Raw genomic sequence first — 27,457 nt, 5'->3', positions numbered from 1 at the left:
GACACACACACGTTCATTGTATCTATAAAGAAGTCACTCCTAACTATCCTACTACCTGTCGATACATTTATTTTTGGCATTGCACAAGTCATGTCTTCTTTGACTGTTCATGACGTTAAAATACTAAATCCCTGGGATGTATTTTAGTTGATTTTAGTCTCTGATGCATGATTTTTTATTATTAATTGTTTTGGCTTTTAACTAGCTGTCAGTAACTGCGAGTACTCTCAAATCGTACTTTCTTTTTAATTTGACCTGTTGATACTATTTGTAATGCGTTTTTGTTATTTAATGTTAACATGGATCTTGTCTATATGCCAGCTTTGATTATTTGGTATTTTGGTATTTAATTACTACAAATTTTCACTTCTTCGTACTATGAACATCAAAATTATTTCATTTTTCCTTAGATGCTGTTCTTGGACCTGTACAGGAAGTTTTATCTAGCACTAATTGTATATTTTTATTGTTGATATTCACCCCATCTGTACCAAGTGTTAGATTAGTTTTAATGATATTAAAGAAATTTCTTGGTATTCCTAAACGGAAGATTTTATACACACAGAAGAAGAAGTATACTTAACAACAAAATTATTTTCATTCACCTGTGTATAATATGACGCAGGTTTCTTCAAAAGTGATGATCTTCTATAAATTGTTTGAAATTTCACAGTGATATCATACTTTAACTTTGTTTAAACCTATTTATTTACTTTTGACTTTAATTATTAATCCCTTGTAATTTTTTATTAACTGTGTATTTGCATTCAGGTGTCACAGGTCAAATTTATTCGTTCATTGTGTGTTAATTTACCTTTTTTGATTGAGTTAAGCCTTCCAATTGATATTTTATAGTGTGTTTTTCTATGTTGTGATGTTATACTATTGGTTCAGAAAAGGGAGAAGGTTTGGTACCATTAAAACGTTTAATCCCGCTGCAAATATTTGCACCTGTCCTAAGTAAGGAATCTGATTACAGTAGTTGTCGTCTGTTTATGTAGTTCATACGTGTTTCTCGTTTCTCGTTTTTATATAGATTAGACCGTTGGTTTTTCCGTTTGAATGGTTTTACACTAGTAATTTTTTGGGGCTCTTTATAGCTTGCTGTTCGGTGTGAGCCAATGCTCCGTGTTGAAGGCCGTACCTTGACCTATAATGGTTTACTTTTATAAATTGTAACTTGGATGGAGAGTTGTCTCATTGGCACTCATACCACATCTTCCTATATCTATTAACAACTAGATATATCTTATTAAAAGGTATGTTCCATCCAGCAATGTGGCCACACACTAAATACTTATATTTTACATGTGTTTTCTGTTTAGAAAAATATAATTGTATAAGTATGGGTTATTCTTTATATTATTTATATTTTCGTATGAGATTATCATTTGAACATCCAAGTGTGACCCATTCTTCCGTTTAATATTTTGAATACACAGTAAGTAATTACGTCAATTCCCATTGTTGTCGTTTTATAAACATGCAAAGTGAAAAAAATCAAACAAAACTACCCCATTCAGAGTATGACAACAACTAAGTGAAACGTGAAACCTTTAAATTTTAACGCCTAATTTGTTCACTTAGAAAATATTTTTTTTAAATCAAATACAACCCAAATAAATTTTATTGAGTATGGATTGAATTTTAATTCAAAATTTCAGTTCGGTATGCATTAGATGTATTATGTCCATTTAAATTAGATTTTTAAAGTGTTAAATTTCAGCACTGAACAGAAACTGTATGTATACTACAACTTATATTAATTATCCTTGTGACATGCGTGGAAACAGTGAATACACTTTCTTCAGGCGGGATCTTGTGACAGTTGTAGTTAAACAATGGCAAGTATTATGATTTTGTATTAATACAGTTTTCCATTCTTGATTCAATTTACATTAAAGTAGATTGAATTTGTTATTGTTTCAGGAATTTGAAAAAGAACCTCATTTCGAATGGGTTCTTTTGCCAGAAATATAAGATTCTACTTTGAAATCCTGCTAACCGAATATTTTATTTTCTAAATTTGTAGCAACTTTGGTCAAAAGAGGTAATTGTGCTTATGCGGGAACTTAGTTCCTAGGGAATGTTAAATTTGTTATCTGTGTTTAATTATGTTTTACTGTTACTAATTGCAGGGAACTGCTCTTTATGTGTTACAGATTTAGATTCAGATTCAATATTTTATTCAATAAAATATTGAGGTTAATCTGTGTTACATGTTATTCCTATTTATCCTCTGTTAATTGACTAATTAGCTGTCTTACATGATTACAAATGTATATATCGGGTGGCATTGGACTTTCCAAAACGACATTAATCGTATCATTTGGGTTTTGGCCACTGCTGCTGTTGGCCAAGTAGCCAGTGTCCCGGAAGTGGCATAATTAAAATGGTATTTTTTTGTCGCTTAATTTCAAGTTCGTAAATTAAGGTTACAACTACCTCAGGCAAAATTGACCAGAAGTCTTTAAATGAACTATTAAGGTTCTAACTTGTTTTATATTGTGGCTTTCCAATCTTTGGTCTCAAGGGATTCTTTTAGTTTCCATGCTCTCAATTGTTTTATATTGTGGCTTTGCCATCTTTGGTCTCAAGGGAATTTGATAAAAGTTATTCCAGACACACATGTCTGCGGTCGGATATCCGATCATACCATCTGTTTTACAAGCTTGAAATAATCTAGCTATAATACCAGTTTCATAGATATTAACGAAACACACCACCGAAAAAGAGTATACCAGAGAGCAAGAGATACCAAAATTACAGCAAAACCGAAATATATGTTTTCGCCTCGAAACAGACAGATTTGCATGTAACTTTAATGAAATTATCAAGTGAAACAGGTACTATATAGTCTCAACTGTAGGGAAAATAACATAGGTTAAATGTATGCAGTTACTAGTTACTTTGATATTCATCTATATATTTGATTGATAGTCAAATTCATATGAGATATATACGTATGCATAAAGTTGCAATTTAAAGTTGAAACAAAACTATAAAAATCATAAGGGCACGAAATGAAAATTTTCTAAAGAAAATTCATAAAATCTTACAACGCTGTATGTACAAAGACATAAACTAAATTATATATGGATTGTCTTACAGTATGTTTTTTGTAAAAAAAAAATTATCGCAGTCTGGCAAACGCTGTATTTACTATAAATTAAAGTAGGTCGGTCAAAAAAGTGAAAATTATATCAGTAGCTGATGATAAGTATCAAAGTAAAAAAGTGTAATTATTGTTCTGATTGCTGCATATTTCTGGATTTATAGTCATTAAGAACCTAAAGGACAAAAAGGTGAGTAAGGCAAAATATATAAATAGGATAAGGGTGGTTATATAGCCAAAGGACGATTTATAGTGATTTGGAAAACATAGGACCAAAAGCCGAGTAAGGCACAATGAATACGAAGGGTAATGGTGGTTACATGTATTTAGTCAAGGGACTTAGAAATAACTGCCAAATACACAAAATCAATTTTAAATTTTAACAAAACTGCTTAAAATATTATTTATATCATGACGAACTAATACATTATATAAATGTTGAAAGTTTTCAGTTTATTTAATGGAGAAGTAGAACATAAGTATATGTATCACTTATTGAAAGTCTTTAAATGTTTATACCATACTCCACTGTTTAATTTAACTTTCATCTGAACATAGACTTATTCATACGGGCATTTAAATTATATACGTTTACTATTTCTAAATTGACACCGTCACTGTGGTGATATGTATGGTATATCTCATGCAATCATCGGATAGGCTGCAATGTTGCTGTAGCTTGGTCTCATAAGAAAATCTGAACATACAGATTTTTTGAATGACTAATTTAAAAATTCGAATGTCGAAAATATACAACGAGTGACCGAAAAACACCCTTTTACCTTTTTAATTTTTGTTCTCGATATTCGAATACCTGAATTGGTAACTATTCTTTACGACTTAACATTATATTACATTTTTTTTATTTTATTGTATAGTATGTATATCAATTAGTATAATTTACAGGCTGAGGGCTTAACAGAAGAACAAATAGGAGGTATGTTTTCTTTATAGAAGAACGAAAAAAATATTTCAATAATAAAATGATCAGCAACTGAAACTGCTTTCACTCGAACCGATGTTATTTTCAATGTAAAGTGTAATTGAGTGTATGTTTAACCCCGCCACATTCTGTATGCATGTGCCTGTCCCAAGTCAGGAGCCTGTAATTCAGTGGTTGTCGTTTGTTTATGTGTTACATATTTGTTTTTCGTTCATTTTTTGTACATAAATTAGGCCGTTAGTTTTCTCGTTTGAATTGTTTTACATTGTCATTTCGGGGCCTTTTATAGCTGACTGTGCGGTATGGGCTTTGCTCATTGTTGAAGGCCGTACGGTGACCTATAGTTGTTAATTTCTATGTCATTTGGTCTCTTGTGGAGAGTTGTCTCATTGGCAATCATACCACATCTTTTTTTATTTTTAGAGCTATCAAACTAAATAAAGTTTTCCTTAGAATATTCTCGGAAACTCCTTGTCCTTTCACTGCATATGGAAACAATGAATTAGAAAATTCAAAGGCTATTTTTATTTTTTATTTGTAAGGCTCCATACATAGAAAAAAAAACATTTTGAATGAAAACTTACATGTGTGGTGATGAAAACTTATAATGATACAACACAGATGTTAATTAGGACGATGCCACATACTAAACTTATTCTTTACCTTTCCTGTACCTTTTCTCGTCTTTTTCATTGATACCATCAGATTCTATAGTATAAGGCTGGTGGATCCAAAAGTTTTCCCTTCTCCTTCTCGTCGTGGTGTACCACTCAATGTTCACTTCTATAATTTGAAAAGTAACATTATGAAAAGGGTGTTTGTTTGAGCGAAGATGTCTTTTGAGGGGACAGTTATTGTTGGTTTTGTATCATAATCGATGGTTATACCGCCAAATTTTAAATTTGTCCATTGTTTCTCCCACTTACTTAATGCCACAGGTGTTACATGTTATTCTAACATGACGTTCTTCAAACGCTTTGAGTACACACCCGTGGTAAAATATGAATATATTGTTTGGGCTGTTCCAATCGTACTTCCGCGTCATATGCTTTTTTATGAATGAGCTACCCGACGTCATAGAACGATGACGTAAGCATATAGGCATTTTACGAGAAAATACACGCTTGTGAAACCGAAAATCATCACAACAAGGAAACGTAAACAAACGATGCTATAATGTGTTATATAAGCCATTTTTTGTTTACATATAAGACATATAAATACAATTATCATTTAGATTCATCCAAACCTATCTAAATATGTCATTGTAGATAGTTTAAGCATGTCATTTATTCAGTTTGCTCCGTTCTTTTACGTCAATTTAATAGTGCGTTTATTTATGGGAACGGCAAATAATGCCTTCACCTAGAGCGCTTCGATCCAAAACAATTGCCGTATTTGTCCTATTAGAATCGAAATAATTCATGGGGGCTTGAATATATCGTGATTTTACCATGGGTTGGCCCTTTATGACAAATATTTTACCCGTCCCTTTATGCCGATATTTTACCCCTCGCTATCGCTCAGGGTAAAATATTTGTCATAAAGGGCCAACCCGTGGTAAAATCACGATATATTCAAGCCCCCATGAATTATTTCTTAATTCTAACATGACGTTCTTCAAACGCTTTGAGTACACACCCGTGGTAAAATATGAATATATTGTTTGGGCTGTTCCAATCGTACTCCCGCGTCATATGCTTTTTTATGAATGAGCTACCCGACGTCATAGAACGATGACGTAAGAATATAAGCATTTTACGGGGAAATACACGCTTGTGAAACCGAAAATCATCACAACAAGGAAACGTAAACAAACGATGCAAAAATGTGTTATATAAGCCATTTTTTGTATACATATAAGACATATAAATTTATAAATTTTGACTTGGATGGAGAGTTGTCTCATTGGCACTCATACCACATCTTCTTATATCTATATAATTATAGAATAACTAATCGAAGAATTCAAATAGAGAAAAATATTCAACGAGTGACCGAACAACACAGTAATTCACGAATGCGCGTAGCGCATGAGTTAATTATCAGTGTTGTTCGGTCACGAGTTGAATATTTTTCGATATTTGAATTCTTTGATTAGTTATTCTTTTTATTACATTGGCAAATGGCTTTTTTTAATGAAATTAATGTAGAAAATGTAAGGAACTATATCTTTTTTCTACGCATTCACAATTTGTTTTGATCCGACGTTATCGACGTCTTGACAACGCCTATTGTTGTATGACGTCAGAGAGTGAAATAACCACGTTTATTTCACATGTGAAATTATCGGTTTTTATTTGACTGGGAAATCAATGTAATTCAATGCTACCAATGTAATAAGTACAATTATCCTTTAGATTCATCCAAACCTATCTAAATATGTTATTGTAAATAGGTTATGCATGTCATTTATTCAGTTTGCTCCGGTCTTTTACGTCAATTTAATAGTGCGTTTATTTATGGGAACGGCAAATAATGCCTTTATCTAGAGAGCTTCGATCCAAAACAATTGCCGTATTTGTCCTATTAGAATCGAAATAATTCATGGGGGCTTGAATATATCGTGATTTTACCACGGGTTGTCTCTTTATGCCGATATTTTACCCCTCGCTATCGCTCAGGGTAAAATATTTGTCATAAAGGGCCAACCCGTGGTAAAATCACGATATATTCAAGCACCCATGAATTATTTCTTAAATACATAAATTGAGTTCTCCGTATTACAGTTGGAATTTACGTAGATGGTGTTACTGATGAAGAAAGGGGCTGTTTAACCCTCTTAGTGCGGGCCGATTTTACAAAACACTGTCCAGAAACGGCACAATTTCAGTACCAAATAACATGTTCAGTGAATTGTTGTAAAATCTTGTATTCTAAAATGAATAATTAGGGACATAACTAGATATACAGTAAGCACGTTATTATTTTGAAAAGTAACGTTCCTAATATGACATCATATAACGTCACAAGGTAAAAACGTCACGTCTTCAGCAAGTTTGGCGCTTTTCAATTAAATAACGTCAAGCACTTTGCAGTGCTAAGAAGAAAACGTAATGCAACCACAAGATTATTATTCCAGTTATTCTGTTCACTTACGAAAGCGTTAAATAAATTATTTGAGACCTATACAACTGATCTTTCTTATGTCATGATTTTGAGAAGGGTGCGTGTAGCTGTCTTTTTTCGTATCAAATTACAGTAAATGTGTATACGTGTATCTTTATTTGGTCAACAGAAAAAAATCATACATTTTTCCAATTTTTAATTTGGTTCAATGACATGCAGTTCACTTCACAAATCGTAACCCATCGTTACGTAAACATCTAGTAATACTGCAAACTAAACACTGTTAAAAGAATTCCACAAGTTTATTTTACTCTTCGTGTTCACGTTGCTTGTGTTTGTGATAATCTTTGAAACACTTTCCAAGACAGAGACCTTCTCTGCACTGTTTGCACCAAGTTCGAACCTTCCTATTGTGACAGGAAACACATTTCCTCCTCTTTCCTCGAGGGATTTCATACATGAAATGCTCTGATGTTGCTCTATGACCCATTTCTTGTCCATTCCTACCAAAAACTCGACTCTGAATTTTATATTCCCCAACTAAGCCGGTCACAATGTCCTGTTGGAACTGGAGATGGGTTGACTTTTTCCCCAAGAGGAATGATCTCTTGTGGCAAATATATGCATTCACTGTAAGCAGGAATAAAATAAAATAGTTAAATAATATAGTTTTTGAATCAAAAATTATTTGGAAATATTAATTGCATAATTTAGAGTTAATTGTGAAATCACGTCCAAATTCGTTTCAGCGATTACGTTATTGTGTGACTGCCGTGCAGTGATATTTAGTCTTTATACGCAAAAAATAATTTTGTACTTCGTACATTATATGTATTTTAGTTGTCAAATTTTTATGCGTAAAAATCTTATACATCAGTGTACGTTATATTTTTGACATCCTAAATTCAGCTTAAGATACTACTTTAATGATAATGATAACGGATATAATAGCATATGTATGTTGAAATGTTTGCTAATACGACGGACGTTGGTTTTCTACCGGAAGGATCATTCGGAATTTCGGACAGACGCAGTAGGTAGACGTACATTCATTGAATATTGATTATCTGAATCACTTTGTATACGTATATATATGAACGACAAATAATTCCCATTCCTTTTTTTCTTGTTAGATGGTACCTTTGATTATCAAAAAATAGTATTCTAATTACTAAAATACTAACCACATGCAGTCAATAAAAGATTAACAAGAATCTTTTTCCATAGTTTCACTGAACGTATGTCTGGATCATAAACTGATATAGTTGATCTCCTAAATCTACTCCCCCCCATGTTTTCATTGTAAGTGTGCACAACTCCCGGAGCGACCTATTCCTTTCCCTTAGAATTTAAAGCAGTTTCCAACCTTGCAATAAAAATAATCATGATAGAATATAACTTTACTTTCAAATTACAAAGTTAAACTATATTTGCTACAACAGAAAATCATCATCATCATCATCATCATCATCATCATCATCATCATCATTTTTATTGTTATTGTTATTGTTGTTGTTGTTTTTATCACTATTATCATCATCATTACTATGATCTGAAAACTCTTTACATCAAATTACAAAAATTAAAAAAATCTTAAATCATATATTTAAAGGTCCTTAGGCAGCTTATCTGAACATAGCTTATATGAAAATAACAAACCTGCAATGATCAGACGATGTAAGAAATCGCACCTGTCGACGATCAGACCAATGAATTGCTAGTATATTTCCCTGTTTCTTAGCCTTGACAGTTCCTTTAGGGGTTTTTAAGGTTTTGAAACTCAACGGCATTCCCTTTCTGCCGGCAATGACTGTTCCGGTGGAGTAAGTGCCATTGCCAAGTAGGTCGTGAGTGAGTTTTGGACTGGTAAAGAGACTGTCTGTTGTTACGTGATGAAATTTATTATAGTGTGGCTCTTTTAACTCTGTTACAACTGAATAGCCAACTCCATGAGGATATGGCTGCAGACGGTTACGTCTTCCATAGTACAACTGTACGTGCTCGGTATATCCAGAATCAGACTCACTAAGAACCCATACCTTGGCTCCCCACTGATGAGATTTTTTCTTTGAAATGTATTGGACGATATTATGTCTACCTTTAAATCCTACTATTCGTTCATCTACACAAATATCTCTTCCTAACCTGACGGAGAAAATATTTCTAATGAAAATTACTATTTTTTTTAATTGAGTTTTTTTTTAATATTTACAATTACACAGTTCAATAAAGTTACATGTCATGGTCGAATTAATTGAAAACTTTATAAAACAACAAAGAAAAGAGAATAATATCTTAACATATTTGTAAAAATATAGATTTATTTGACGTGCTTGGAAAAGCGATACAAAAAGGAACTGTTGTCTGACTGCGAATAGAGAGAATGGATCGACCTCAATGCCATTGCATATGTCATTTAGTAAAGTACACTTCGGATGAAAATAACCTTTTTGTATCCAAATTAACTCTTCCGTTTGGAAGTACATCTATCTTGGAAACACGGATTAATAACAATTACAAGTAGCTAATGTGTATCTATTTGTTTGTGTATTTATTTACATGTTTATTTACTTTTTTTTGTTTATGTTAATCTTTAGCAATCGACTTTTGTCCGGATATGCATGCAATATTTGCCACTGGAAGTTTTAAAGCGTATTTTTTCATCGGATGAAATACAAGGGGGGGGGGGGGGGGGGGGTTACTTCGATTTTTTTAGTAGGGGTGTGCCATTTTTGCCTCAAAAAACGTACCCATTTTAATATAACATTCACTAAAATTCAGTACCTATAGTTATATTAATATTTAAGAAAGAATGACCTATACTTATATACAATATTTAAAATATGACCGATGATTATATAAGCACTAAATCTATACATCACTCATAATTCCTAAATATACAGATACCCTTAAGTTTTTTAATATATGAATTTACATCCAGGTTTCATTTGGGAACTTATTTGAAAGGTGAACTTTCAAATGCATTGATTTAATCTAATATAATAATTGACCATTATAAATGTAAGATTTTCAATCGTGGCATATTTATATACGATATGTAGATCATACTTCAAATCAATATACAGTTAGCAAACGTAAATGCATTTTAATATAGGATGTCATTAAAAAAGAGGGTCATTTTAATATAAAATCTCGCAAAATTATGACCTTTATTTTTGGCACATCCCCGTATACCCATAAATAGGAAGTAACACCCCCCCCCCCCCCCCCCCCCCCCACTTCGTGGAATGAAAATGAGATCATGTTAAAGAAACATAAATGTTGTACCTGTAACTCTTCCTAAATGCTGTGTTGCAAACATCAATAACTGGTCTAATTTTGTGCATTGGATCATATTGTGGATGATCCCTTGGTAGTGCTGTCTGGTTATTTCTTGCATGTAGATTAGATAGAATTGCCAAAAATCTGTCCCTTGCCATAACAGAACGGAAGGAAGGAGTTCTTCTCAAACACAACTTATCCTGAGTTTCCCAATACGAAGCTATTGTTGGCTTCTGGATTATGCCCATTAACAGCAAGAGCCCGATGAAAGCTTTCATCTCTTCATTGCATACTGGGCGCCACATTTGAAGCCTTGATCGTGGTTTCAAATTTCCCATTGATATCCGATGTTCAGCATATCGGTTTGTTTCTTGTACAAGAACATCCACCACATTGTTCTCTACATTTTCTGGGTCAGTCACCATGGATAAGAATATTTCATGTGGTTTGTCATCTGGCCGAATATCAACTGGTCCTAAACGATTTCCCCGAAATTGCTGCATGTCTGGCATATAAAACTCTTCAGTGTTTAATACCGGAAACCATGGACCATGATTAAACGTTTCATTCTCTAAATTGCTATCTGAATCTGTACCAATTTCGGACATTTCTGATTCATATTCCATGGATTCTTCGGATTCCAAATCGCTCATTGCTAAATTTTTTAGCTCTATTTTGCCGTCAACTCGATTGCGACGTCTTATGACGTCATATAATTTATGACGTAATAATGACGTTTTAAGTAAAAGAAGAGTAAAAAAAACCCAAATATATCTTTCCAATTTTTATATTCTATGGAATAAAGGATGGAGGGGGTATAGTTTTAGCACATGCCATGAAATCTTGAAAAACAACCGTATTTCGCATACACAAGGACATATATGTCCTTCCCGCAGTAAGCCAGGAGAGGACACATATGTCCTTCCCGCAGTAAGAGGGTTAAATTACATTTTTAGGCAATTCACATAATTTTATTTGTGTTATTGTATTAATCTTTGTGCTGATTAATCCATACTCAAATATATATATGTACCAGGAAATGCAATTACCATATACAACGAAATTACGCCGTACCAAGCTTTTAATTTACCAATTTACAGAGTTTTGTCATCATTTTTCGTGAAATATGTTTCATCCCTTTCATCAACAAAATGTTGTGTTTCTTTTTTAATTTTCCGACTTGGTAAAAAATTCCTAATCAAATGCAGTAGTTTTACAAATGAATGTTTTCCATTGGATAATGTAACCATTTTTCCGACATTTGTATTTGTTATATTTAAGATTAAAAAGTTCTCTGTATGGTTTCAGAGGAGTTGCGGCTCAATGAAATCGTTCTCTTCCTTTAGTAGTATAGATTCTGAGTTGTGCCTGGTACAATACACAGGAACGCTTGTTGTAAAGTGATTAAATGTAGCTTCGTGTATTCCCTGGATATAGTTCTTATTCTTTCATGGTTTTGATAGTGTTGTAGGAAGATATAACAACAATTTAGACACATGATTCTGATCGTCGCGCTTTAGAAGAGAAGTAGAAAACTTCATTTTTTAGAAGAATCTATTTGACCAAGCTGAGGTCGAACCCATTACTTCCTGCGCTAGAGGCGAACATGCGACCACCGAGAAACTGTTTTATAAACCTTTGTCAAGGACAAGTGTATATCATTCATAAGACACAAATGTATTGCCTTTCAACACTACCTACTTAAATGTTGTTCTCTATCTGATAATTTGCTCTAATGGACTTTTCCTAGAACAGTTCTAAAGCTGTTGAAGTTAAGTTAGTTTGTTTTTATTGACAATCGTTATGTGTATTCAAATGATATCACACATCTACTGTAAGCATGTATACAGTTGTAACAAACATAAACAGTCCGTTTATTGATTTATATTTATTCTTACGTGTTCTATACTTGAATATGTTTTTTACGACATTCTTTACACAAAATAAATACAAGGACGTATATAGATATCAAACAAATTAAAACTTGCTAGAAATGCAAAAGCTCCGTATCGTCACTTTAATTGACCATGATTACCATACATTTATTTATTATGCCATGAACATTTATTATGTCATGAACATTTTTTATGTAATGAACATTTATTATGTCATTAACATATATTTCGTGTGATACTTTCAAAACTATTGTATTATTTATCCATACTTGTGAAATAACTGGTACGTACTGAATGGTTCTTAAGGGCATACGATACAGTAGCAGGGGCAGATAATAACGTTTTCAAAACTTTTCGTGTTGTTTTCGCGACGTTGTTAATCAGAACGTTGTAATTTCGCGATGTTTCTAATAAGAACGATTACATTTCGCGACGTCGCTTTAGATGTAGTCACATTTGCGGAAATCCACTGACGTCATAATCCCGATTGCGCGAATTTGAAAGAAGTACCTGCAATGAAAATCGGCCAAATCACGAGAATTGTTCTATTTATTCATTAATAAGGAAGTCAACAATATTTACTTCGAATGGGAAAAAAAATCAAATCCACATTCTTAATTTTGTATGTCTGTTATTTCATATAGGAAATGAATAAGAGATATGAAAAACATACGACGTCGTTGAGAGAGAAACCCAACTACACAAAACAAAACAAAAATATAAGTAATTTATATAGTAACTTCACCATTTGGCTAACTCTAAATCGTAATGAGAATTGTACGGATAAATTTAACAGAGACTATCAAAAAAATGACAAAAAAACGTAATAAATAATGACAGCGCATCTTACTGTTCCAGACTTTGAAAAGGTACATTAAAGAGTTTAACCGCATTTTTAGAATTTAATACGTGGAATATATAAGTGTATGAAGAAGAATTGTCATTTAAAATGACTCAGTTTTAAGCCCCGTATTATAGACCAAAAACAAAAACGCACCCGTTAATGTGCTAAGCATATCCTCTATGTACATATTGAGAGAGAAAAATCGGCACACAGGAATTAGGTATTTAACAGACCAGAGTTGCAACTCATTGATGTTAAGTTACTGACCAAATACGAAGTCTTTTTGTAAAGTAATTTCTCAGATAAAAAACAAAATATTTGTTGGACCGGACAAACAATGTGGTTGCACTCACTCCCAGATTGAAGGTATAATACAGACAAGTAATTCAATGATTATATGTACCGTAATAAAAAAAAATACCCTAAAGACAAGCTTAGGTAACTTATCTATTGATACAGAATCATTAAATTTCATGCTCTAATATCGACTGCTGTATGAAATGTTATACTAAACTGTAATGGACTAAGCTGACCCGATTTAATGTGGGTATGATTTTGTGATCATGTAATGCCTATAGAGTAGGTCGTTAGTTTTCTTGTTTGAATTATTTCACATTTTCCTGTCGGGGCTTTTTAAAGCTGACTATACGGTGTGGCTTTTTCTTTTTCTTTTTTTTTTTTTTGTGTTGAAGGCCGTAGGGTGACCTTTAGTAGCATTTATCTTCGTCATTTGAACTTTGGTTGATAGTTGTCTCTTTTGTAATCATACCAAATGTCCTTATTTTTATACCATCCCCTTACTTTATAATTGTTGCACATTTTGTCATGTCGGGGCCTTTTGAATAATTAAAACTATGTTCAAGCTGTGTTGTCTACATGAATTGTATGACTAATGTCAGACAGAGATGCAAATTAATTTTTTTATCCTATATATCTGTTTTGTTTCCGAACATTTCTTTTCTAAAAATAATTTACTAGAATACTTTTCTATCCAAGTTTGAATTCGTAACAATTCATAAAGGTTTGGGAAATATGATGCTATTTTACGAGGAGCCAGCTTTATTAATTTTCATGATTAATATCATTGGTTTAAAAAAAACACCTTGGCTCTACCACTGAAATTGACAACGTCACGTGAGTAGTGAACGGCGGGAAAGATTTCAAGACGTTGTTGCGAATAAAACTTATTCCAATTTAGTTTGGCGCCTAATTGGCAAACGTCCCGTTTGCCAATAAAAATTAAGGTTTATTGCTTTTATTGAAAAAACAAGCACATGGACCCCCAGTTTTTACTTTTGCAATCGATCAAACTCTGTTTCAAGAACGCTCTGCCAAAATTTTAAGAAAAAATCAACGATAGATTTTTTTTCTGCACTTCTGTGTAGACGCAAAAATATTTTCAACTTCTTTATTTCACTTGTATTAAAAGAATTTAGGATATAATTATTTATTTCAACCGTTAACTTGTTACAGCATGCTGATGCTATGGATCAAGGGAACATTTTACAAAAAATCCGGTTAAATTATGACTGTTCGTTCAAAAGTATTGGTAGTTTCCTTAAAAGTCCTTATTTATGAAATTTCAGGGTTTTTCCTTCAAATATGCAAATTTCGAACCAAATTATCTCAAAAAGTAAGTCATGAAGGTATATTTTTCTTTGCATATTTCAAAAGTACACATCGAAATTGACCTTCTACCAAAATTTCAAGAAAAAATCAACGAGGGATCTCTACTGTATCATATGCCCTTTTTTTAGTCTTAGCGATGACGAATTATTTAACTTTGTACTAGCCTTTGTAACCGCGAGTACTCTTAGATAGGTACTTTGCGTGTTTGGATTTTGATAGATATTTTTTTGGTGCTTTGTACCAAACTGTTCAGTTAAGCCATCTCAAACTGATTATTTACAGTTTGTTCTTATGTTGTGCTGTTACACTACTGTACTAAGTTATGGGAGGGGGTCAAGCACTCACAAACATGTTTAACCCCGCCACATTCTTTATGTGCCTGACCAAAGTAAGGATTTCTGTAATTCAGTGGTTATTGGTGCTTGCTCTTAGGCTGTCTGTCAGTAATATTTGTTTTTGCAAATTGTTTTGTCCTATATAAGGGCGTTGGGTTTCTCCTTTGGTATTTTTAACATCTTTTCATGTCGAGGCATTTTGGTCAAGGCAAACTGTCGAGGCATACTGACTATATGGTATGTCTTTTCCTGATTATTGAAAGCCGGATGGTGACCTATAGTTACTTGCATGCACGTCTTTTTTTACTCTGGTGGAAAGTTGTCTCATTAGCAATTCTACCATATCTCCTTATATTTTCATGATCAACAAACATTCTTGATGATTTATTATTTTCGTGATAGAGGTAAAAAAAACAAACGTTAAAGTGGTCTTCTATTTTCATAACTTTTAACTAAGAGTTAATAGAAATTTTAAATTAGAAGATTTTGAAGTTGAATCCAATATATTTATGAAACCTATCACTAAAGAAAAGATAATCGAGATGTGTTTAATATCTAAAATTCATGTCAATAGAAGGGGTTATAAGTTTAGCAATTAACACAAAGTCTGTAAAAACATAATTTAACAGACTTTTTTTTTAAGAAGGTGTTGTTAATGACGAATGCTATAAAAACATTTAACTTTGATGAAACATCAAAGATAATGAAGCAAAGAATTTTTCGACTTTCCAGGAAAATGTGTAGTCAAACTTAAAGCGATACATTTTAATGATACAGGTTTTTGACGCATTTGTTTGCATAAACTTGCTTCGCGTTTATTTGAAAATACAGTTTCTGTGCACTAGTGAGTGCCAAATTATCCAACAGTAGAACATTATGGAATTCTGTGACCCGACCAAAGAGCAGAAAACAGCCGAAGGACACCAATGGGTCCTCAACACAGCGAGAAAATCCCGCACCCGGAGTCGGGCTTCAGCTGGCCCCTAAAAAAATGTGTACTAGTTCAATGAAAATGGACGTCACACCAAACTCCAAAACATATAAATGAACTAAAATTAAAAAACAATGCTAAGACATATCCAATTTTGTGTTACCGTTGTGTAGTCTCCAAATTTCGCTCAATCCCGTCTCAAAATAATAAACAGCTGTTTAAAGTGTACTTCATAACCGCGCTTGCGCGGATTACTTTCTCATTGTGTGGGAAAGGAACTGTATGATTTTATATTTGTATGTCATTCGGTAGACTGTCAAGTGCTGTCTCATTTGCGTATATTCGATATCTCCTCTTATTCGAATATGAGTTTAGTGTAAAATCAGTTGCTATGGGTTTGATTGGTACACAAAAACTGAACACTGATGTGGATGGGCTCTTAAGTGGGGAGGGTGCTATAAGAGGTACTCAAATGGTTTCAAATAAAATAATTGTTCCATGCTTAGTCCTTGCGCTCCACAGAGAGTCATATATTAAACAATCATATCATAACCACATCACAGCTTAAGGCCTCTTCTGAACATTTGAAGGTCCTTACTATGTATGAGTTACCTAAACTACACAAAAAACCTGTAAAATATCGTTTCATCTCGGTCTGTAGTAAGTGTTCTACAACTAATAGTTCAGTGCTTTTAACTAGTTCTTTAACTACTATCAAAGAACTTATCATTATTTTTTGTAATAAAATATATGAAAATAGTGTAATTAACTATTTTTGGGGTGTAAAACATTCTTTGGATGTTTTAGATAAATTACATACTTTTGGTGGTCCTTTTGATTCTGTTGACAGTTTTGACTTTTCAACTCTTAACACTACACTTCCACACAATCTTATCACACAAACGTTTTCCTATTTAATTAAATGGTTGTTTGGTAAATCTGAATGCAAATATATTTGCTGCAACTCATTTAAAGCCTTCTTCTCTGATGAGAAAGGTAAGTATGCTAGATATACTTACTTGAGTTGTGATGAGATGATTGAAGCTATTAATTTTCCTCTGATAATATGTATGTACGTTTCGGCAATAAAGTTGACAGTCGACAGGTTGTAGATATTCCTATAGGCACCAATTGTGCCCCTTTAATAGCAGAATTGTTCTTGTACTGTTGTGAATCACAGTTTATGACCAAACTCAGTAAAGACCCGTCTAAATTGCATTTAACTGATAAATTTAACAACATTTACCGTTATCTTGATGATATTTTTTCGTTAAATAACCAAGAATTTTCTAAATATACTGCCGAAATTTACCCAAATGAACTTACTTTAAATAAATCCAATATAAATGGTAATAACTGTCCTTTCCTAGATTTAGATATTTCAGTTTCACACGGGAAACTCTGCATTAAAATTTACGACAAAAAGGACGATTTTTCGTTCCCTATTGTTAGTTTTCCTTTTTTGGACGGTGATATTCCTTTGGCACCATCTTACGGTGTTTATATATCCCAACTCGTTTGCTATGCCCTTAACTGTTGTGACGTTTTGGATTTCAATGAACGTAATTTATGTATTACTGGTAAATTATTAAGTCAGGTATTTCGTTACCACAAATTACTTAAAGCCTTTACTAAATTCTTCCATAGATATGAAGATTTGGTTTTGAAGTTTGGTTGTACCTGTAGAAAACTTATTTCAAACGGGAAAGCACATCCTAAATTTTACGGAGAAGTTGTTTACCGAGCCCGGAAATTTAGAAACGATCCGGGTAAACTTATCGATCCTTTAAATAGGTTACCAAGTCAATATTGTTTTTATTGGTATTAATATTGATTTTGTTATCAGTAAATTAAAATCAAACTAAATGTTATTTTTTACTTATCTGCAACTTGTACATTTTCCCTTTGATCTTACTGCCTAATAAATAAATTTGGTGTATTTACTGTCTTCTGATTGGTTAAAAGTATTACCTTTATTTTCAATGTTGTCAATTTTTATGGCGATACGCCCACTCTGACGTTGTGTATTCATACGCCAACATTTGTGTACGTTGTTATTGTTAATAAAAATAATAATATAAAAAGCTCTTTGAGCCTAATGTTTGATAGAAATTTATTTATAATGAATGACAATAATTTATTTTGAATTTATTGAACCATAAAATTAATTTTTGACTCTTCACATTTTACATAATCCGCTTCGCGGATTATTCAATGTGAAGAGTCAAAATTTAATTTTATGGCTCAATAAATTCAAAATAAATAATAGCCATTCATTAAATATTTTTAAGATCATAGACAGGACTTGATACTCGAAAATATTAGGAAATGACGTCATGAATCAGTGCAGCAACGTCACGTGCTCAAGTCCATCCGCGTCAATTTATCAATGAAATGCACGCGACTTCATTCATACAACCGAACAACTATCCCAACGTTTTGTACGCGTAAAAAGTAGTTTTTCTTCATACTCTCAACCAAAAAAAATATTCAGTTAAGACAAATTGCCGATAAAAGGATAATGGCATTTTATTTTTTGATGCTGACTTCATCAGCTCGAATATCAGCTTGCCCTACTGGGCTCGCTTGAAATTCTTGCTGACAAAGTCAGTATCAAAAACAAAAATGCCATTATATTCTATATATACTTATACACATTCCTGGCTCTACAATCTGCCGATACCTGTATCTTGGCATTGCACAATGTCATGTTTTTCTCTGACTGTTAATGGCGCCTTTACACTAAATCAATTGGATAATGCATGTGTACTGATTGATATTTCAGTCTTAGATGCGTGATTTTTTTTATTAGTTGTTATTGGCTTTGAACTAGCTATCAGTAACTGCGAGTACTCTCAGATCTGTACTAAGTGCCTTTTTGTTGTGGGGATGTTTAAGTACCCTGCCACGTCCACTCTGTTTTTGTTTGATGTATTTCTAGTTGTATCCATCTGATGAGTTAAGCCTTTTTCAACTGATTTTTATAGTTTGTTCTTATGTTGTACTGTTACACCAATGTCCCAGGTTAGGGGGAGGGTTGGCACCTTCAAACTAATTTAACCGCGCCGCATTTATATGTTCCTGTTCCAAGCCAGGAGCCTGTAATTGAGTGGTTGTTGTTTGTTGCTGTTTATAACATTTGTTTTTCGTTTATTGTTTTGTAGAGTGTGTTCTTGTTGTTTGATGTTACACCACTGTCCCATGTAAGGGGATGGTTTGGCGCCATCTAACTAGTTTAACCCCGCCACATTCTGTATGTGCCTGTCCCAAGTCAGGAGCCTGTAATTCAGTGGTTGTCGTTTGTTGCTGTGTAACATATTTGTTTTTCGTTCATTATTTTGTACATAAATTAGGCCGTTATTTTTCTCGTTTGAATTGTTTTACATTTGTCATTTCGGGGCCATTTATAGCTGAATATGCGGTATGGGCTTTGCTCATTGTTAAAGGGCGTGTACGGTGACCTATAGTTGTTAATTTCTGTGTCATTTGGTCTCTTGTGGAGAGTTATCTCTTTGGCAATCATACCACATCTTCTTATTTTTATATTTACAGCTATGTTTTCAGCAATGTCATTAGGCAAATACTATCAAGTTCTTTCAGAAAGGGAATCATCAGTCCACATATTTTCTTCATACAGTAGTTATTAAAAAAACTGCATTTATTCAAATAAACATACTTTCATTAGCATTGTCCTCTTTAAAAGAAATGTTCAGTAGTTGTCGTTTGTTGATGTGGTTCATAAGTGTTTCTCGTTTCTCGTTTTTTTATATAGATTAGACCGTTGGTTTTCCCGTTTTAATGGTTTTACACTAGTAATTTTTGGGGTCCTTTATAGCTTGATGTTCGGTATGAGCCAAGGCTCCGTGCTGAAGACCGTACTTTGACCTATAATGGTTTACTTTTATAAATTTTGATTTGGATGGAGAGTTGTCTCATTGGCACTCATACCACATCTTCTTATATCTATATAGGTATAACACGTGGGAACCACTGTGTTTTAAATCTAGACATACAATTTCCGATGTAGCTGTTCTTCTACCTGTTTGAATTTTACATATAATTCATAAATCTGATTTTAGTACTAGATCAAATATCCTTAGGATTTCCACCTAATCAGTAAGAATCTTTTTTGGGTAAAGACACCTGTTATAAATAATTAATTTCCTTTTAAATCAATTGAAAATATTTTTTTATCGTCAGAATTCAAGGAAGCTTTTAGTCTGTTTGACAAGGACGGTGATGGTACGATAACAACAAAAGAACTTGGAACAGTTATGAGGTCGTTAGGACAAAATCCAACAGATGCTGAACTACAAGATATGATAAATGAAGTGGATGCTGATGGTATTGATATGTGATCATTTCCTCAATATATTTTTCATATCCGTAAATTTCTTTATTAATCCTAATTTTCACTGTTTAAAATTGCTATTTTTAAGACAATCTTTCGATCTTTTCCAACCAATAAAAGCTTTGTACAGGATTTTATATTTAACTCCTTAAGTAATCGTCTCTTGAAAAGAATCAAATCAGTTAATTTCGACCCGACTAATTACACATCCAATTTCAAATCGAAGCTTTTATTGTCCTTGTACCTTTATTTCTTCACAGTTTTTGGTTATATAATGTTGAACGAAAATTCTTTAAAGATTTAAAGATTTAAAGAAAAAAAAGCATTCCTCGCATGACCCTATTTCTATAAAAAAAAATATTCAGGAACAAAAACATTTGCTGTTTAATCAGTTATTTTTAGGTCTTTATTTTTCAAATATAATATGCAGAATTTATAAATACACCAATTAACGTGAACAAGTGAAAATACATTGCCTAATATCACAAAGCTTCGTTTCATGCACATTGCACAACTTAAATGGAATTTTTATTCTTAAAGCATTTGAAAATGTGTTGTTTAAAGAAATAACAATGCATTTAGATTTGTTCATGTTAAAATTAACTTAGGCAAGAGTTTTTGACTGTTACGTTAACAAGCCACTGATAATACATCATTATAGCAAAGCATGCCAAATTCACACTAGTATTAGTTAAACTGTCATGTAGGACAAAGTTTAAAGCGGGGCGATTTCAGTACTGTATTTTTTTACTTTATTATATCAACCTTTAGCCTTAATATATGAAAAAAAATAGAATCTGAACCGAGATGATGTATCAAATATTTTACTTTTAAACGTTTTCAAGACGAAATAGTCAACTCAAACACGCCTGAACATAAAAAGATGTACTCGACTTTATCTTTTCGATGAAATTTTTTTCCAAACAAATGTCGCCGGGGGCAGAGATGCAATTTTTTTTTTTTTATTCAACAACAAATTGCACTTCTGCTGTTAACAATGTTCTTCACTAGTCCAGCATTCCGGTGAAGAGTCCCTGTTTGTTAATACCAGAAATCCAGGGTTGTTTTCTGGTAAGCAGCATTATACTAAATTAACATTAGTTTTAATTACAGCTAAATTATAACATTATCAGCAATGAAATAAACAAGTATATATCAGTGAGACTTATTTATTTAACAATTTACTATCGATATATATATATCATCTAGCAATTATTTTTGAGTATTGTTTCCGGAAAATTTTCATATTTTTTCCGTGAACGTGTTAATTGTTTTTTTTTTCTATCAAGAGAGATGCAAATTAATGCTTTAAAACGATCAATCTATTATCTTTCTTTGGAATTTTTTTCGGCGGAATTTATGATAAAAATATGCACACATAAAATCCACATGTATTTGCACCTACTACAATCGACTGTTTTGTGAAAATTTGTCTATAGTTTAAAAGTTTAAAAAGAGTTTAAAAGAGATTAAATATCTCGAAGCTCCATACCACAATTGAAGTAAAAACACATATACAAGATGCATACAATCCTAAATCATGCACATTCATTAAACTTTTAAAGCCCATAGAAACAGATGTAAACAATTCAAATTTACTAACTTGGCCTTTTTTACCTTCTCTTACAAAGAGTTCCATTTCTTTTGTTTAATTTCAATTGGGTTTCCGCTTGTGTTGTAACCGCCGAGATGAAATTGAGTGTACATCCTAATATTAATATTTGGATGGTATATGTATTCAGTGGATATATAAATAAATAAACTTCAGTTCTCAATAACGTTTTTGGGTATATAAGTGTAAATTGGCATGAAGTAGAACATGAATAAAAGAAAAAATCCCGAAGAGTCTCGTGCTACCGAGACCGGATATGTATATTCTGTACTTATACAAGTATCAAAAAGGTAGAAATAATAATGCCTTTTGTATGAAATATTCAATTAATCAGTGCCGCTGGATGTTAAGCAACCAAAAATCAATCAATCAATTAATCAATCAATTATATACCATTAATTCATGTTATAGGAAACGGAACAATAGATTTCCCAGAGTTTTTAACCATGATGGCAAAGAAAATGCAGGATACTGATTCAGAGGAAGAAATAAGAGAGGCTTTTAAAGTATTTGACAAAGATGGTAATGGATCGATAACTGCAGCAGAACTCCGCCATGTTATGACAAATTTGGGAGAAAAATTGTCAGACGAGGAAGTGGACGAGATGATACGAGAGGCTGATTTGGATGGGGATGGGGAAATCAATTACGAAGGTATTTAACTAATCCATATGAATGTGTTTTCTACACTGAACATCAATACGTTATATCATTATCTTTACTGTTCTAGAATATTATCAAGAAAGATCATTAACAGGGTAATGTAAAAAATATCTCAAAAAATATTGGCGCCATAGTAACCTGAATAATTGCCTGTGAATTTTATTAGTTCGACATGTATTGAACTGAACGATATAGTTTATTTTAAAATTATAAAAAAAAATTTAACGTTTGTTGCAATGAAAAGAAAGTTAAAGTCATTCCGCATTTTACCCGAGACAAGTATCAAGGGTATATAGAAGTTTATTTAATTTTCGTAGCTGTGCTGGAACATTCACGATCCAATCCGATACCCGATCAATGAATAATTTTGCCCATACTGGTTTACCTTGCTTATGCAACGTCGAGTCAAGTTCATATTGATAAATAGGAGGAAGGGCAAAGATGAACAATTTTGTGAGTGATCATCTAATACAACAACACTTATCAATAATCATTACTGCAAATGATCTTCAAGAATTTTGTCAGAATGCATGCATTCCATGTTATAAAACCAAAATGATATTTGAAAAAACCAGTTACGCTAACAGTACATGATATCCCCGAATTGTGCATTAGAATTGTCGTGAGAATTATCTGGAATACTTAAGAAGCATATAATAACAATTTAGTAAAATGGCTGTGTAGGAAAATGTATATGAAATGTATCCATATGAAAATAAATATTTCGTAAAAAAATGAATGTTAAAAGTCCCACAACTCGAACGATTAACCATTAAATTTAGAATTCCAAAGCGAGTCTAGATTCACCAATACCAAAAAATAAGTAAAATATGTTAAACTGATCCAATTATACTAGATCTTGTGCATGGCATCCGTAAAATTTCCCATAACTGTGGAATGACAAATCATAAACGCCACCAAAGAATTTTACAATCAAGAGGAAACTTCCTTCTATCAATCCTGATGTTCCGTTTATTTTTTTATTTTTTATTTTGTGGGAATTGGTTTATTGTATGAAGTGTTCGTGGACAAACTAAAGTTCCAATCTATGACGGGTTTATAATATCACATTTATGAGTATATGCACGAAGTTTTCTATACTTAAACAATCACATAGACTACATCTCACTTTAAAGTATGATACAGCGAAGCACTCCAAAGCTTTTATATGTACAGTTATGATAATTAGTTATCCTACATCTTATCGATCCTGTTTACTTATATTTTGGCATTGCACTAGGTCATGCGTTTCCCAGACTGTTAATGACGTTTAACACTAAATCCGTTGGATGTGTAACTACTGATACTTAGTCTGGAAGAACATGATTTATTTATTAGTTGTAATTGACTTTGAACTAGCTTTCAGTAACTGCGAGTACTCTTTTTTCGGTGCTTTGTGTCTATTGTTTTAATGTTAGACATGTGTGTGCCTCATATCGATCTTTTGAATTAAGCCCATTGCAACTGATTTTTAGTTTATTCTAATGTTGTGTTGTAACACCACTGTCCCAGGTTATAGGAGGGTTGAGCGCTTACAAACATGTTTACTCCGCCACATTATGTATGTGCCTATCCAAAGTCAGGAGCCTGTAGCTCAGTGGTTGTGGTTGATTCGTAGATTGTTTTGTTATAAATAAGGCCGTTAGTTTTCTCAGTTGAATTGTTTCACATTTTTTATTTCGGGGCATTTTATAGCCGACTATACGATATGAGTTTTTTTCATTCTTGAAGCCTGTACGATAGCCTATAATTGCCAACTTCAAATTCATATGAACATTGGTAGATGGTTGTTCCATTGGAAAGCATACCACATCTCATTATTTTTAAACTATTCAGTCCGTGAACGATACCACTCGACAACGAATGCCACATGTAAGGAATGAATTTTTGCGAATGTTTCCTTCAATAATAATTATTCAGTCCGTGCATAATACCACTAGACCACGAAAGTCACTTGTAAGGATTGAACTTGCGAATATTTCCTTCAATTTTTATCATACTATTCAGTCCGTGAAGGATACCACTCGACAACGAATGTCACATGTAAGGATTGAACTTGCGAGTGTTTCCTGCACTAACAATTATTCAGTCCGTGCACGATACCACTCGACAACGAATGCAGATATATAAAAGATAAAAATGAATACCCATAAAACGCTTTATGCACCCACAATGTAGTTTAGTTGAACCTTTTTAATTAATATTCAATGTATATAATGTTTTTACCTTTGTCTTGGTTTATATGTATTTTTTTAATATTTCTTCATGAATATAACGTTTTTTGACATTTCTAAAAAAAAATAGCAATATTCTAATTATTACACAATATCTAAATAAAGATCATTGTGTAACATACATCTATAAAGATCATTGTGTAACATATATCTATAAAGATCATTGTGTAACATATATATATAAAGATCATTGTGTAACATATAATTATAAAGATCATTGTGTAACATATATCTATAAAGATCATTGTGTAACATATAATTATAAAGATCATTGTGTAACATATATCTATAAAGATCATTGTGTAACATGTATCTATAACGATCATTGTGTAACATATATCTATAAAGATCATTGTGTAACATGTATCTATAAAGATCATTGTGTAACATGTATCTATAAAGATCATTGTGTAACATATATCTATAAAGATCATTGTGTAACATGTATCTATAAAGATCAAGGTTTTTTCAATATCACATACCGTATCAACCCTCAACCAATAATATGATTAAATTGTGGTTTCAGGTTGGGTACGAATGTACGAAAGCCCAGAAGGATCATACGAATCTCGAAATAAAGATATTGAATCTCGAATCTCGAATTCCGAATTTCGAACTTCAGATATTGAATCTCGAATTTTAAATATCGGATCTCGCATGATCCTTCTGGGCTTTCGTACGAATGTGATATTGAAAAAGCTATATGATATTCTCTATGTATATCTCACCATCTGCTGAAAACTGTGTACAGGGTGTCATTATTCTCATTTACATAGAAGTGTTATCATTTATCAGCAAAAAGTTCAGCTTTTGGCAAATAATCCAGAAAAAGACAAGATAGTACAGAAATTCATATTACCATACAAAAGCAGTGATAAGGTATTAATTTGATGACAGCAAAATAGACGCAATTAAGATTCATTTTAAATCCATGACTACAAAACATATTCAGAAGGTGTTACTGCATCTGGATAATTTGAGATAATGACACAAACATGGCCGTTCGCTAAATTATAAAGGCAGGATAATATATGATACAAGTAAAGTATGCGAATATCCCATAGCTATATCTGTATACTTTATGTGTAATAAACTGGTGAAGTGCAGGATGAAACACAATCTTTACCAAATTTTATTAATCAATTATTATTTCCTATTTTTCAGAATTTGTTAAGATGATGGCAGGCAATAAAACATGATATGTGTCTCAAGAACAGAAGAAAAGCTCATTCATTAACTGTATTTTATTTAATTGACTAAAATAAAAATCATTTTGTGAAAATATTATGCATGAATATTACAGAGATAAAATAATATGGAATGCTCTTTTCATTTATGTAGTGATTTACACATAAGTCATATAACTTCATTTGCTTGCATATAAGATTTGGTATTTTAAACTATTGTAACGTGTAACGGGCGATCAAAGGATCCGTACCTGAACAAATCAAGATTTCAAGTGCTAACCTCAAAATTGTACCACAACAAGTAGTCCTATTTAAATCAATTAACACACCCTTAAATGAATACAAAATGCAAAATATATACACAACACAATGCACATAAATCAAAATGCAAGGTGAAGTACCTAATTCACAATGTATAAACACAATGTATCATGACAGAATATATATACACAATGTCACTATGCAACATGTATCAGGTCTAATTATTCACCATGTCACCAACCAACAGATTACTATGCAACATGCATCGGGTAATTATCACACAAAACTATTGAACACAATAAACACATATGTACAACATCTATTTACAATGTTCACCAATTTGTAGTATCACCTTGTGAATGTGCAATTAACCACAAGAACACAATAACACTTGCACAAATCCTTCAATGCACAATGAATATATATAAACATAGCTAAACTAACACACTAATTATCACTATGAGTCAAAACAAAATGAATATTCTCCAAACTTGTAAGGTTAACACAGTGCACTTTCACTAATACCCCTATGTTCTATTTTAAGTCATGGTGGCCATGTTGGTTGGCAGGCAGGCTCATCTGACACTTTTTTGCAGGGTTTATCCTTAATTAATTTTTCAACTCCAAAAATATTAGGTTAATTAACCAACAAAGGAATAATGATCTTTATTAACAGTTGTTTTTGCCAGGAAATGCAGTGAAAATGGACACAAGCTGATATGCACTTAAGAAGGGAGCCATGAATAAAAATGTTGCATAAGAACTGATAAATCTTTATTAAGGTACGAAATGGCATACATTTAAATCTTCCATGAGGTACGAAATGGCATACATATAAATCTTCCATGAGGTACGAAATGGCATACATATAAATATTCCATAATATAGTTGGGTGCCTATTATCAAATGTACAAGTCTCTACTTAAATTGGTTGGTTTTCACAGTGTCGTAATATTTTAATTACTTTAAAACTACTGTTCATGGGTAGTGTAGAGTTCAGAACTAATAAAGCAGAAATTTATAAGCTAGTGGTTCAATAATCAATTTCTTTCTCGTTTTTAATTTCAGTTCAAAAAACTTAGTTTCCATTGTTTTGAATTGTCTAG

The 27,457-nt window shown here is 32.5% G+C and overlaps 1 protein-coding gene across 1 annotated transcript; it reads left to right on the top strand.

Annotated features, from left to right (window-relative positions):
• The first annotated feature begins 1,633 nt into the window (after positions 1–1,633).
• Positions 1,634–26,228, top strand: LOC127737356 (calmodulin-A-like). Its single transcript, XM_052247977.1, has 5 exons — positions 1,634–1,844; positions 4,022–4,052; positions 20,244–20,387; positions 22,418–22,660; positions 26,068–26,228. Exons 1-5 carry the CDS (start codon positions 1,842–1,844, stop codon positions 26,100–26,102), a joined length of 456 nt encoding a protein of 151 aa, XP_052103937.1. The 5' UTR covers positions 1,634–1,841; the 3' UTR covers positions 26,103–26,228.
• The last annotated feature ends 1,229 nt before the right edge of the window (positions 26,229–27,457 follow it).

Source organism: Mytilus californianus, unplaced genomic scaffold (assembly GCF_021869535.1).
Source record: "Mytilus californianus isolate M0D057914Y unplaced genomic scaffold, xbMytCali1.0.p SCAF_4, whole genome shotgun sequence".
Lineage (NCBI taxonomy): Eukaryota > Metazoa > Mollusca > Bivalvia > Mytilida > Mytilidae > Mytilus > Mytilus californianus.
The sequence above is the reverse complement of the archived record's forward strand: the minus strand, read 5'-3'. Positions and strand labels throughout refer to the sequence as shown.

Bases quoted from the DNA above. Each gene is read 5' to 3' on its own strand.
- LOC127737356 (XM_052247977.1), top strand. The intron at 4,053-20,243 runs GTATGTTTTCTT...TTTTATCGTCAG, and splicing joins AACAGAAGAACAAATAGGAG to AATTCAAGGAAGCTTTTAGT. The intron at 22,661-26,067 runs GTATTTAACTAA...CCTATTTTTCAG, and splicing joins TGGGGAAATCAATTACGAAG to AATTTGTTAAGATGATGGCA.